The 13,737-nt window shown below is 45.5% G+C and overlaps 1 protein-coding gene across 1 annotated transcript in view; it reads right to left on the bottom strand.

Moving 5' to 3' along the window:
* dnah5 (dynein, axonemal, heavy chain 5) overlaps positions 1–13,737 on the bottom strand; it is a 754,701-nt gene that overhangs the window by 300,356 nt on the left and 440,608 nt on the right. The window contains exon 42 of the mRNA XM_085988698.1: positions 8,307–8,453. Coding sequence (XP_085844824.1) covers positions 8,307–8,453 — 147 coding nt within the window. The remainder of the gene's footprint in view (positions 1–8,306; positions 8,454–13,737) is intronic.

Genomic DNA, 13,737 nt, shown 5'->3' with positions numbered 1-13,737 from the left:
GAGTCGGGTCCCCGATTTGCGCAGGGAAGAGGACTATAGCCACTTAACTGCTTGTTAACAGGTAGTTAACAGGCAGTTAAAAGGCTTTTTCCAATTTTGACACTTCTACTGCGGGCTTCCCGACGTCGGGAAACCCCGCCAGGGTACGTGTGGCGTGCTGTGGGTCTACTGTAATGTTTGTGTATAGATGACAGCTGCAGAAGTGGTGTGAAGGATCCAATGGGACACTGGTGAGTTGCAGAGGTAAGAAAATGTTGGGAAAGTCATTTTAATGTGTTTAGAATTTTCTGTACGTGACATGCTTTGAAGTATTTGTGTAGTCCCACCTCATTGGGAGAACCTCTCTCACCAGTGACAGATCGCTTCTGTAACCTCACCTGCAGCTGCCATCTGTTTTATCCTAAGGAGAGAGTCACTGGAGAGCCTGGGTGAAAGGGCTCACCTTTGTACAGTGATTGTCAGTGTTTGTAGCACCTCAGTGCTGTCAAACACTGAAAAAATCATCTGTCAAAAAGAAATGGTGGTGGCCCCTTTAAGAAAACCGGCAGAAGCTGCGTCATGAACTGACGTCATCTGACACCGGCTTGCTCTTAATTGGCTGGCAAGCCCGCAGGGCAGGCTTAACAAGGCCAATTGATGCAAAATAGCATCTGTGCATCGGACGTCGCTGGGGGCGGGACTAGAACCCGAAAGGCAGCAGTCCCGTCCCCAAAGCGCCTCTTCAGGTAAGATCCCAGCCAATGGGTGTGAGGTGTTTCTTGATTACTGAGGCGGTTTAATTAATTAATATTTAAAATCCATGGGGAAACATCAATGCTAGCTCAATAGTATCATAGCCACTTATCATTTCAGAGCCCCTTTTTTAACTTGTGTGAATATAATATGCTTTTAAAATCCCAACATTAAAAGCAACTTGTTTCACAAATAGTTTCTGTGGAAAAATGGTAAAAAATCTTGAAACAGGATGTATTCACCTCCCCTGAATAGGTCCCTCATGTGTCAGCCCCGTGTTCCTCACTAGGTGCACCAGGTTGACTGCTGATCCTTGCAAACCGAAGAAGCCCACAAGCTGCATGGAAATCTGCCTAACAGGTGAACAATCCTTTTGCCTGGCACCTCTGGCTCCTTGGGCCAGCTACAATTCCACGTATTGAGCGGTAGCGTATGCCTGTGACCTCTGGTGGGCCCAAATCATTTGCGCAGCAGCTGCGACCAGATCATCACGTTCCCCCAGCTTCATGTCAGGACTTTAGCTGTACCACGGGCTGCCTCCACCTGTCTATTAGTCTCCTGGACAAGGTAGCTGTGATCAATGGATAGCTTACCATGCCTCCAGCTGGGCAGTGTAGCATGTCTCCTCCTTGAACAGGTAGGCCACATAAGGCAATTTCATCTAGCATGCTCTGCTATATCCCTTGTGATTGAATACATTCTCCAAGAATACGGTGCCCTTTAAAATTCTGTCTGTGAGGTGACGTGGAACCTTTCTGTCTGCCTTTCCCTGAGCCCTCAGATGTGGTTGGTCAGCTGCATCTTCTCCAACTCTCCTTGGTTTGGACCATCCAGGCCTCCCTGGACTGTGAAACTCTGAAGAATCATTTGGCATGCCACTTACCGCTCCCCTACATGAATCCATAGTGCTCGGAGCCAACCCATCTGGTCCCCCACAGTTAAAATAAATTGTTCACAGGATGTGGGCAACGCTGGCAAGGCTGAATTTACAGCCCCTCCCTAGTTGCCTTCTCCCAGAACTGCTGGAATCCTTGTGATGTTGGTGCTCCCACAATGGTGCTAGGTAGAGAATTCCAGGATATTGACCCAGCGATGATGAAGGAATGGTAATATGTATCCAAGCCTGAAATTGCCATAGCAGTCTGTGTTTCTTCAGGTGCGTGGTGCCCTATACCTCATGCAACTCAGTCAGTGACTCCTGCCTGCAGCTGTCAGTCCTGCAGCAATGAGGTGAGCCCTGCACTATGATGAACAAAATCAATAAAAAGAACAGCTCTTCCTAAACAACAAAAAACACTGCCAGATGATACAAAGATGCCTCTCATATAAAGTCTACTAATTGAAAGTTGGCTAATTCAAATTACTGGATAATTCAAAATTTTGTGCAAAACAAAATGACATTGAATTATCAGCAATTATCAGTTTTATTACTTTAGTTTTATTTCTCCTCTGTTAGAATTAGGGAAAAGAAATGTTGAACCTAAGTTTTATTTACAGCTGGAACTCTTGTCTTCAAGGTCCATAGGGTGTGTCATAATTCAACTTTATTGTCATTGCACAAGTACATGAACAACAAAATGTGATCTTGCAAGCTCCCATGACTGGGAGAAGCAAAGCTGCTGCGTTGGTGCGCGCCGCCATTCCATTTCCACCATTCCTCCTATCCGACAATCTTCAGCCCAACGCCCAGGCCTGCTCACCAGCTGCTCCTCCTTCCGTGACCTTCTCACCAACCGCCCCTCCTACAGGGCTCCTTCCGTGACCTTCTGCACCTAGGTCTTACCCTGATGGTCACCCCTCCAGGTACTAACCAGGCCTGGCTCTAGCTTAGCTTCACAAGCCTTGCCAGTGACCCTGTCCCTAGTCCCAGGAACAACCGTAGAAACAGAAAAAGCTCGTGTCTAAGGCTAAAAGACAGATAAGAGTGGCCCAAGGCCTGTCCTTGGACACAGGCGTGCCGGGCCCATGATTGGTTAGAATTGGGGGTATGGAAGATACATGATTGTATGGATTTTTCCGTAGTTCCAGTTTTTGCAGTATATCCTAGAGGATATGCATCTCTCTCAGGGTAGAAAGTCCAAGGAGATCTCCAGACAGGTATACAAGTGTATGTGAGTAGGAGGTATGGGAAATGAGTCACGTCTTCTAACCAAGGATCAACAGAGTAATGTCATTCTTAATTGTTCCTTTTAAACAGTTGGTCAAATACTGTGTGTATTAAGTCTCACTTATGCTTAAATAAAAATCATAACTGCTACCAATATGGAGTGAACTTCGAACTATTGGACGCACAGACTATAAATTTATCACAATGGTGAGCCAACCAGGAGCTGATTAACGCCAATGATATATTTTGGCATAAGTGCAATCCTAGAATTGGTGTGATTGGCTGCTTAGCCAGTAAAGGAAGGAAACCTTCGGGCATTGTGACCTACCAGTAGCATTGTGGCAATTCATTAACAACAGTGAACTCAAGCAATGTTGAGAAGGCCCGAGATAAGAAATTTGAGACAGATTTAGTGTCATTTTTGATCAGTCCAGAAGGAGACTCATATCAAAAGGTGACAGAAAATAAACTAAAGTTGAAACCGGTACTGAAGCTGATGGTATATGCTGCCAGCTTCGGTACTGAGAAAAATGAAACATGCGTGGAAAAATTAATGAGTGAAAGGAAACTTAAAGGCTGCTGAAATTTCAGTTTGTGTGGAAGTGTGTGTGATTGTGTGGAAGTTTGCTGATCTACGAATGTTTTACAAGTTACAGCATTTCTTTTGTTTGAAAGACACACTTTAAAAAAAAAATGTGATTGTTTTTATTGTCGGCGCCACCCTTTATTCTGTTCAGAGGTAAAAGCGATAATTTTGTTAAATGCCTTCTCTATGTATGTGTACACATGCGTATTATTTTGGAGATACTTTGAATCAGGTTTTTGATTTTGAACTGTTTTAAACTGTGACTATTCCTTGGGCTCGCAACCTAGGAATATCATATAAAAATTTGGCACTCTGAGATCATAACATTTTACATGGATCAATATTTCTAAGTTGCAGGAAGTGGGAATATGGTTGATTAAGTATGTTTATTTCAATTTAAGACTGTGTACCCAGAACTGGGGAAAACTTTGAATTACATTTTAAGTTAAAGATGCTGGTGTGGATTTATTTTGACTAAAGCTTATTTGTGCAACAATGAAAAGCAGTGTTAGATCAATTTGAACTTTTCAAAGCACTTTGTTTTAATTGGATTACAGCTAAAAATTACTATTGCTTTATGCAGCTTAAATTAAAAATGTGTGGTCTCATTTTAAATCAATTTTAATATTTACAAAATACTGTTTTCTTAATTTGAGTCTGAGGCCTGCTAATGTGATTGACTCCTTCCTCACCCCCTAAGGTTTTGACAAGTAAGAAGAATTAGAAATTGTAAATTGGGTTGCTAGAAAATCATTAAATTAATCTATGATGGACTAAAGAAGGAGAAAAGGGAAAGAATCTGTCCCTTTTCTGCAGTCACAAGTTGCAGGAGTTCTTTTGCTTTCAGTCTATGTCGCTTTAAAAAGCCTGTGTGAATGTTTCAGAGCCCACAAGCTGTGGGAAGCTCAGCCTTTTTTCTCTATTGTGTAAGAATGTTGAAGGTTGTCTAACTATGAAAACCTTTTTTTTCACTTATATTCAGTATTTTTACAGTCATTTGGAAAACCACCTGAAGAAAGTAAAAGAGAGATGAGATAATTTACTGCTTTTTTAAAGCATGTGTTATTTTGATTATTTTATCTATTCTGTGTTGTGTTCAGTTAATAAAATATTGGTCTGAATTAAATTGTATCTATTAAGGTTAACTAATATATTAAATTGTGAAATCCCAACATTTATTGCGGCCACAGTGAGATTCTGGTTATTGTAAATTCTGTGGGGGTCTCTAATTCCGGACATGAGACTTCTACATATTTAATTGCCAGTTTTGAATTTCTTAAATGTTTCATAATTTGAATTGAAAAATTTGGGGCATTTGAGGTGATTCTGCTTGTTTAATCATCTTGGCTCTACTGGAAAGTCTTGGGTTTTGAAACCTCTTTAAAAAGATGCTAAAAGCTTCAAAACAGTTGGGCCTAGAAATTCGGTATAGCCGCATTTGGGGCGCTAGTCCTGGCGATGTGCAAGGTGTGGCGCCAGGCGCAATTTAGCGCCACCTAGCGCGATATTGGGTTGCAGCACCCCTAAAGGTGATTGCGGTGCTAAATCAGGTGCTGCACGCTACTCTTAAGGCGCTAACCCAGCGGCGCAACACAATTTCGCGGTGGTGGGGCGCAGCGAGGGTGCTGTCAATAATCACTTTCCCTGAGACACAGTGGCGCCGGCCAACTCTTAAAGGGGCAGGTCAATTGGCATCACCAGACACACTCACTGCCTTGTATGCCTTCAAAGCATGGGAGCCTACCTGTGGCGCACCAGCCTAGCAAGACATGGAAAGGGTGAGGCAGAGGGCGGAACGCCTCACTGATGGAGCATTGGATGCTTTGGTTGGCGCAGTGGAATCAAGGCCAAGGAAGATGGTCGGAATGTGATTTATGTTTTGGACAGTCTCCCGGGTGTGAGAGCCAGTTATGTGTCAGTGTATTAATTTTGCTTTCTGTTGCCATAGCTTTCTCATGTTTGAAGGAACCACATTTTGTATAATGAAGCACTTTCTTCATTTACAATGGCCATGCCTGCTATTTACATGCATCTTACCCTTCACAGGCTTGGAATGGCAGCAAGCATTCCGTGAGAGGGGCCTAGAAGCTACTTCTGATCAGCCTCTGACGCGCAGCCTGAGAAGAGCCGCTCGCGTAGAAGTTCAGGCCAGCAGCCATCTTCTCAGCCGCCGACAGAGATGTCCTGCACCTTATCTGAGGCTGCAGATCTGGCTGAAGCAGCTGGCACAGCTCAATCACCACCTCCTTTCTAAATCGCAGCCTTCTGACACACTGCTCCTCCGGCATGTTCATGTAGGAAAACTGCTGTCAGATAACTCTGCCAGCATAAGGTCTGCTGTGGTGACGTCTGTTGGCCCTCCTCCGTCTGGCCATGCCCGCCCCCCTCTCCCAGCGTCTCAGTGCCCTTTCCAGATGATTCAGCAGCAGGACGTTCCCCTCCAATGCAGCCCCCATAATAAGTGCCCACAGGAAGGTTCCCCGTTGTCAAGGCTCACCAACAGCAAGGTGATGGTCAGAAGGCTGAAGATCGTCTGCCTGCGCTGGCTCAGTGGTCAAATGGCTCTCAGTGTGCAGCTCAGCAACTCTATGTAGCTCTCAAGGAAGTTGTGATCCAAAAATGGCTGCCGCTTTTAAACCACACCAGTCCCCTTTAAATAACGCTCCTCCAGCCCGAGAGCGACTTGGTAAGGCCCAGGTAAGCTGTCACTATTAGCGCCAGGTGCTACGAAGGGAGGCGCCACTGAATTTCCGGTCCGGGGCGCCCAAAAGGCGTTGCACACTCAAATGACGTCATAATCAGCCTGTGCCCATGAGCGGGCGCTAAGATTTAGCGCCGGCGCTAAATGCATGCTCAATATGGGGCAAGGCGCTAGGCGCCTTGCGCCCGCCCGGAAATTGGCTAGCGCCCCACTTCTCGGCCTCTTTAGGCGTTAATCGGTGGCGCTAACAACCGAATTTCTCCCCCTTGGAGTTTAATCTAAAATGCTGTCTTCCCTGATGATAATGTTTTTTATCTTGTTAATAATGATGTTACAAATTATTTCTGTGGTTTTAATGGATATTCAATTCCTAAGGATTAAAAAAAAGCTTTGGTAGGATCTTTGTGCAATTTTTAAAAGGTACAAAGACTTGGGAAAAAACCTAAAATGGCGTTTAGTTCTTTTTCGATCAGGAAAGATTTTTTTTTTTAATTATGTGAAATGACACAATTGCATGCGTCTGACGATATCTCGTGCTGCCTTCTTATAAACATACAAAAAAGTTAACCCTTTCCGCTGACAGCTGGTTTTTTTTAATTCACCACACAACAACTTTTGTCATGCTGAAAGAAATTATGATTTGACAAATTAACTCCTTGGGTTCTTAACCACATCTACAACGGACTCTTTTCTTTTCTTTTCTGTTAAATAGAGGCCCATAGTTTTCCAGACCGCATGGAAGTTGATTGCGTCACAAGAGATCCAGCACTGTTAAGAATTTAAGAACTTATCTACAGACATCAGCACACATCAAATGTCACATAATGCTGACAATTCCGACTTATAATTTTGCCCTTCAAAGACTCAGACTTAACCCATTTAGGATCATTTGTTATCTTCCGAGACAAAGTGCTTGAGAGGGGGAGATACGGAAGTTACCTCCAAAGTAATTGCAAGCACTACTGCCTCTAATGTAAAACCACCAAGCCTGAGCATCATTTATTTCTGAAATTGGAATTGGTAAGATAAATTGATATGGGTTGCTGTTTCAAGCACTCAAGAAGGGAAAATTCAGACATGCCAGGCCCATGAAAGGGTAGAATGGGGGGTATGCAAAATACACGAGTAGATGGATCTTTCCACAGTTCTGGCTTTTGGGATATATCCGAGGGAGGTTGCATCTTTCTCAAGGTTGAAGGGCCAAGGAGGACAGTTTTACAAGTATATGTGAGTGGGAGATATGGTGAATGGGTCATGCCTTCTACCCAAGGATCAACAGCGTAATCGAATTCTCAATTGTTCATTGTAAACTGCTGCTCAAATTCTGTGTGTATTAAGTCTCACTTATGCTTAAATAAAAATCATAACTGTTACCAATATAGAGTCAGCTTCGAACTATTGGACAGACAGCCCAAAGGGACTATAAATCTATTTCATATATCAGGTATCACAGGATATGTCTGGACATTGAGACTGGCTGGATGGATTGCAGTGGTCTTTTCTTGTCCTGTACACTCCTAAGTCCCACCCTGCTGTACTGTTTTAATTTGTGGAACAGTAACTGATGCTGCATCTACAAACTGGATAAGAGCCCTCGATGGCACTTTCATACCATCATGAAGAAAAACGGTAAGTCAAAATGCTGAATGCCAAGGTAGTCACTCTTGCACAGGCTCAATGCTTTGAGTCTATGATGATCAAGGCACAGCTGAAATGAACAGAACATGGTATCGGAATGGGCAAAGATAGACTACCAAATTGAGTCGTTTATGGTTGAGCCAAAGAAAACATTTTAAAAACACCATTAAGCAGGGAGAATCTTGAAACTGACTTAATGCAATGCTGCACAATGGTTCAATTAGGGGTGAAAACATTTGACAATATTCAGGATTTAGAAAAAAAACACTAACATGAGAAGCTATAGCAACAACAACAGGCTGCAGTGCTATAAGAACGAGGGGCCTTCACAGCTGCAGTAAGCACAAGGCACCGGCAGTCTCATATTGGCCTCTGGCACCAAACATGGAAACATTTTTGGCAAATAAGCACTTGTATTTCCAGGCATCTTCAGGAAAAAAATGTAACTATAGAGGAATGCAAGTCTATGAGCCTGGAGTCTACAGTTTGACACCACGGTTCACTTTCTGGATCTTACTATTGGTGCATGGTTGCTTGCTTACCTTTCTTTGCTCTGAGAGTTTTTCTCCACAGAGTTGAAAAGATACCATCTGTCCAGTCATTTGTAGCTACATCCAGTCGACCAAACATCTGAGGTGCAGTGATAGCTTTTGGATTCATTCTCATCTCACGATGTGGTTGACCACAATCTGTAAAATGAAAGGATATGGATGAAATGGAAGTAATACTACACATCCATATACTGTTCTTCAATTTGTTCTTTTTCTATGTACTTTCATTTGGGGGTAGATTTTACAAATTAGCTCTCCTGGTGCAGAGCTTCGTGCAATAAAAGTACATATACAGAATTCGGGTATAGTGGTCATGCTGCCTGCATAGTTTTCCATCCATTAATTTTAATAGATGGAAAATTGTGCAGGGCTCACCGAACTCCATGCTCGAATTCCATATTTGCACTCCAGTCACACAAAGATCTGAATTGGGAACAATAATAGGTAAAATCTCACAAACTATTGACATAATCTGAAATGTATCGCTATTAAAGTAATAATGGACTGTAGAATTTGTTTGATCCCTCATTCTGATTCTAGAGAAGTTTTGTTAAAGAATATTTTACCATATGAAGTGGAACATGTTGCATGATAAAGATAGTAAGATACAGTCTTCTGTTCCCTTCTCCTTTTGCTTCCTATCCCCTCTCTGTGCAAACCCCCAGCCTAAACTATCTCTTCTCTCTTGCTGTCCCTTATTCTCACTTTCTTATCTGCCTTTTTCTACATGTCTCCTATTCCCTCTTTCATTGCACCCACCATGTCACTGAGGCTCAAGCAGGCAAGGGAATGGAACCGCAAGAGAACCAAACATGAGTTAGCCCAGAAGCCAGCCTGATTGACAGGTTTAGCTGCCAGTCGGGTGAGGAGTGCTCCAGAAAAGGCTGCAGCCAAGAATCAGGTAAGGTTTGCAGGGGGATCGGAGATCACGGGGGCGGGGTTGTCAGTGACAATGTTCAATGTTCCCTGTAATTTTTTGGGGGGCCATATGGTCCATTCAAAATACTGCACATGCGCGTTTTTTCTATTTAAAAGCTGGCAAACCGGGACTGTCAGAGAGCTGCACAGGCATACAGCTTACAGGGAACATTGGTCAGCTATTGCACGGGGGGGGGGGGGTGTGGCGGGGGGGGGATCGGTTGGCAATTGTGCGCAACGGTGTGTCGGCAATCACGTGGGCGGGGAGGGGGCTGTGGGTCGCTGATCGCGCGCCGGGGGGGCAGCGGCGGTCACGGGTGGAGTCGGCAATTGCGCGGGGAGGGGGGCTCATGGGGAGATCATGGAGGTGGGGGGGTGCGGGACGGTGTTTACAGATAATCTTGTTGGACCTGGAGGAAACACAACTGCTCCTCCTGGCCCACAAGCAGTGCAGCAAATGTACTTGCTTGATGGATCCAGCCCTTCTCGCCTCCTTTTACCAGCCAGGTTTCCCGAGGCTTGGGAAACACAGCCAACATTGCTTAAGAAAAAAGAAACCCTGCAAAAATAGAAGCATGCACCTTTGTTAAAAGGTTTCAACGGCCGACCAGCCTTTTGAGAGCTGATTGGTCGCCCACCTCTCATCCCACCTCCGTTAAAACGGGTGGGTTTGAAGTGGGTCAGGTTCCTGTTTCAGATTTTTAACTTCTTAACCTCCCACCTGACCCAATCCCACCCGCTTTTGGGGGTTAAAATTACTCTCAAAGCCTGTGAGGTGTTGATCATTGATAGAAAGGAATGTGTGCTAATTGAATTATCTTCCAGAACTTGTAGTAGGTCAAAGCAGTATCTTTAAATTGTACTATTAAAAAGCTGTTATACTGCAACACAGTAATAATTGAAGCAGTGTCATGTACATAAAAAACTTGTTCTTAATAGCTTTGTTAAAGCTGCTTATTTAAATTTGGATGTTTTTTCTTTCTTTTATAAAAGTCGATTATATTTGACCTTTTTTTGTCAATTAACTATTTTTTAACAAAGTGAATATTGACACCGCCGCCAGGCCGATGACACGCATTCATGTGATGTCGCTCAAGCCCAGCCCGAGTGTTAGTGCTGTGTTGAAGTGCTATAGATTGTTGAGTTCTGCAATTAGCCATGTAGAGAAATTCAGTCGAGCACTTTAATGCAGTACTGTCAGTGTACAGCCTGACTGCATCAAATTTCACTTCACTCATTTCCTACATTCCAAGAGTGACTACACTTCAAAAGTATTAATTGATTGTAAGACGCTTTGGGACATCCTGAGGTTATGAAAGGCGGTATATAAATACAAGTTCTTCCTTTTCTTTCTGTACTAAACACAGCCTTTATTTTATTCTCACTCTGCACACAAAGGGTTTCTCACCATCTTTCTGGAAGGCGTTGGTAAGTGCTGGAGTTACGATTAACATCCCACAGAATTGTAATGGAAGAGCCCAGAGATGGTCCCCATGTACAGTCCAACTCGGTCGGGCTGCATTAAATTACACATTCCAGAAAATGTGCTGAGTGATTATTGTCCTCCCATTTCCTCGTGGTGAAACTACAGATCTTGTTATTTACACCAGGTGGTGTCACTAAATGCAGCCATTTTTTAATCCTTCTAGTTTGTACATGCTGCCTTAGGTAATTGTACTTACTTTGTTTATTCATTGTCATAAGATTTTGCTTTGAAAATCTATTGAAAATTCTAAAACCTCTCCATTGTATTGATTATCTTCTGAAAGTAGGGTGGACGAAACACACATTTTGTGGAAATTTTGATAATAAAAAGAAAATTGTGGGGATTACGCTCACTATTTCCTGGTATGCACTCCTGGTAGACGAGGCTCCATTGGGAGCACACATTTGGAAAATCGTCCTACTATTCCAAAAATGACCTAATCAATGATCTACACAGGATTAGAATAACTTGTTTGAATTAATCAAATATCATTGAGATGGTTCCCTATGTAATTTTGCTCTTATCTTATGCCCTTGATGTGCTGCAGTTCTCACCCGAAATTTGTACCTGGAACAATTGAAGATTCAAATCTTATCCTCGAGTTCAAAATTGTCACCCCAGCATTCCCAATACTTTCAAAGCTCCAAATAAAACAAATCTTATGCAGAAATAAGATTGACTCAAAGACTGATATACCTATCAATTCCTCCAATAAAAGGCGAAGAGTTACGAAGGTGACTAAAGGTTTTTATTGACTAAATAACAGAGCCCACTCTCGTGGGTGATCCGATCCAAGCAGGAGGAATACCAGCCAGTCGCTCACCTTTATACCTGGCCTGGTGGGTGGAGCCAAGGCGGAGTCGGCAGTGGTCATCCCAGGTATAGCAGTGTGGCAAGAGGCGACCTCGTACCGTGATACAATAGTGGTCAGTGATACAGATATAACGAACAGTGGTGAACAGTGCTAACTACTAACAGTGATACGATAGTGAACGTGGTTTACCACATTCACCCCTTGTTTAGAATTAAGTCCGGCGGGGTGAAGTGTACTACCAATTCTGGTAGGTCAGTCTGTCCGGAGGCTTCGTAAGCCTCTCCGATCGCCACAGCGGTGGTGTTGCCTTATCCGGTGCTGGTGCCTTATCCGGTGTTGATGCTGGTGTTTGCGTGGTCGGCGAGGGCTCGTGGGGTTCCGGCATGCCGTCTACCTGGGCTGGGGTTGGGGGGGGTGGTGGCGGTGTTTCCGGATCGGCTGAGGGTGCGAGGTCTCGTAGGGAGACAGTGTCCTCCCGCCCGTCTGGGTGCGCCACGTAGGCGTACTGGGGGTTGGCGTGCAGGAGGTTCACCCTCTCGACCAGGGGGTCCGTTTTATGGGCCCTCACGTGTTTCCGCAGCCAGACCGGCCCCGGGGCGGTCAGCCAGGTTGGTAGAGTGGTTCCCGTAGTCGACTTCCTGGGGAAAACGAACATTCGTTCATGGGGGGTGGTGTTAGTGGCCGTGCAAAGTAATGACCGGATGGAGTGCAGCGCTGTCGGGAGGACTTCTTGCCAGCGGGAGGTTGGGAGGCCCTTAGACTTTAAGGCTAAGAGGACGGCCTTCCATACCGTCGCGTTCTCTCTTTCCACCTGACCGTTACCTCTGGGGTTGTAGCTGGTGGTCCTGCTTGCTGCAATACCTCTCTCTAGGAGGTATTGCCGGAGTTCCTCGCTCATGAAGGAGGAGCCCCGGTCGCTGTGTATATAGTTCGGGAACCCGAACAAGGCGAAGAGGGCATTCAGGCACTTAATGACCGTGCTACTGGTCATGTCGGGGCAGGGGAAGGCAAAGGGGAAACGGGAGTACTCATCAACGATGTTGAGGAAGTACACATTACGGTCAGAGGACGGGAGGGGCCCCTTAAAGTCGATGCTCAGGCGCTCGAAGGGGCGGGTGGCCTTGATCAGGCTTGCTCGGTCCGGCCTATAGAAGTGCGGTTTGCACTCCGCACAGGTCTGGCAGTTCCTGGTCATGGTCCTGACCTCCTCGATGGAGTAGGTCAGGTTGCGGGCCTTAATGAAATGGTAGAGTCTGGTGACTCCGGGGTGGCAGAGCTGGTCGTGGAGGGTCTGAAGCCTATCGATATGCGCGCTGGCGCATGTCATTCGTGAAAGGGCATCAGGGGATTCGTTCAGCTTGCCTGGCCGGTACAAGATCTCATAATCGTAGGTGGAGAGCTCGATTCTCCATCTCAAAATCTTGTCATTCTTGATTTTGCCCTTCAGCTTGTTATTAAACATGAAAGCCACCGAACGCTGGTCGGTGAGGAGGGTAAATCGTTTGCCTGCCAGGTAGTGCCTCCAGCGCCGTACTGCCTCCACGATCGCCTGGGCCTCTTTCTCGACCGACGAATGTCGGATCTCGGGGCCCTGTAGGGTCCTTGAGAAGAAGGCCACTGGCCTCCCCTCCTGGTTTAGGGTGGCGGCTAAGGCGAAGTCGGATGCGTCGCTCTCCACCTGGAAGGGGATGGACTCGTCCACTGCGTGCATCGTGGCCTTGGCTATGTCTCCCTTAATGAGGGAGAAGGCCGCGCACGCCTCCTCCGTGAGGGGGAAGGAAGTGGCTTTCAGGAGGGGTCTGGCTTTGTCCGCGTAATTGGGTACCCATTGGGCATAGTAGGCGAAAAGCCCCAGGGTTCTCCTAAGTGCTTTAGGGCAGTGGGGGAGGGGTAGCTCCATGAGGGGGCGCATTCTTTCTGGGTCGGGGCCGATGATTCCGTTCTCCACTACGCAGCCGAGGATGGCAAGGCGCGTGGTGTTAAACACGCATTTCTCCTTATTGTAGGTGAGGTTCAGCCGTTGGGCCGTACGGAGGAATTTCTCCAGATTCGCGTCATGTTCCTGCCGGTCGCGGCCGCAGATAGTGACGTTATCTAGGTAGGGGAATGTAGCCTGCAGTTCGTTCTGGTCAACCATCTGGTCCATCTCCCTTTGGAAGACCGAGACCCCATTAGTGACACCGAAGGGGACCCTAAGGAAGTGG

Source organism: Somniosus microcephalus, chromosome 5 (genome assembly GCF_052327205.1).
Source record: "Somniosus microcephalus isolate GS21.2 chromosome 5, FLI_Smic_1.0, whole genome shotgun sequence".
Lineage (NCBI taxonomy): Eukaryota > Metazoa > Chordata > Chondrichthyes > Squaliformes > Somniosidae > Somniosus > Somniosus microcephalus.
The sequence above is the reverse complement of the archived record's forward strand: the minus strand, read 5'-3'. Positions and strand labels throughout refer to the sequence as shown.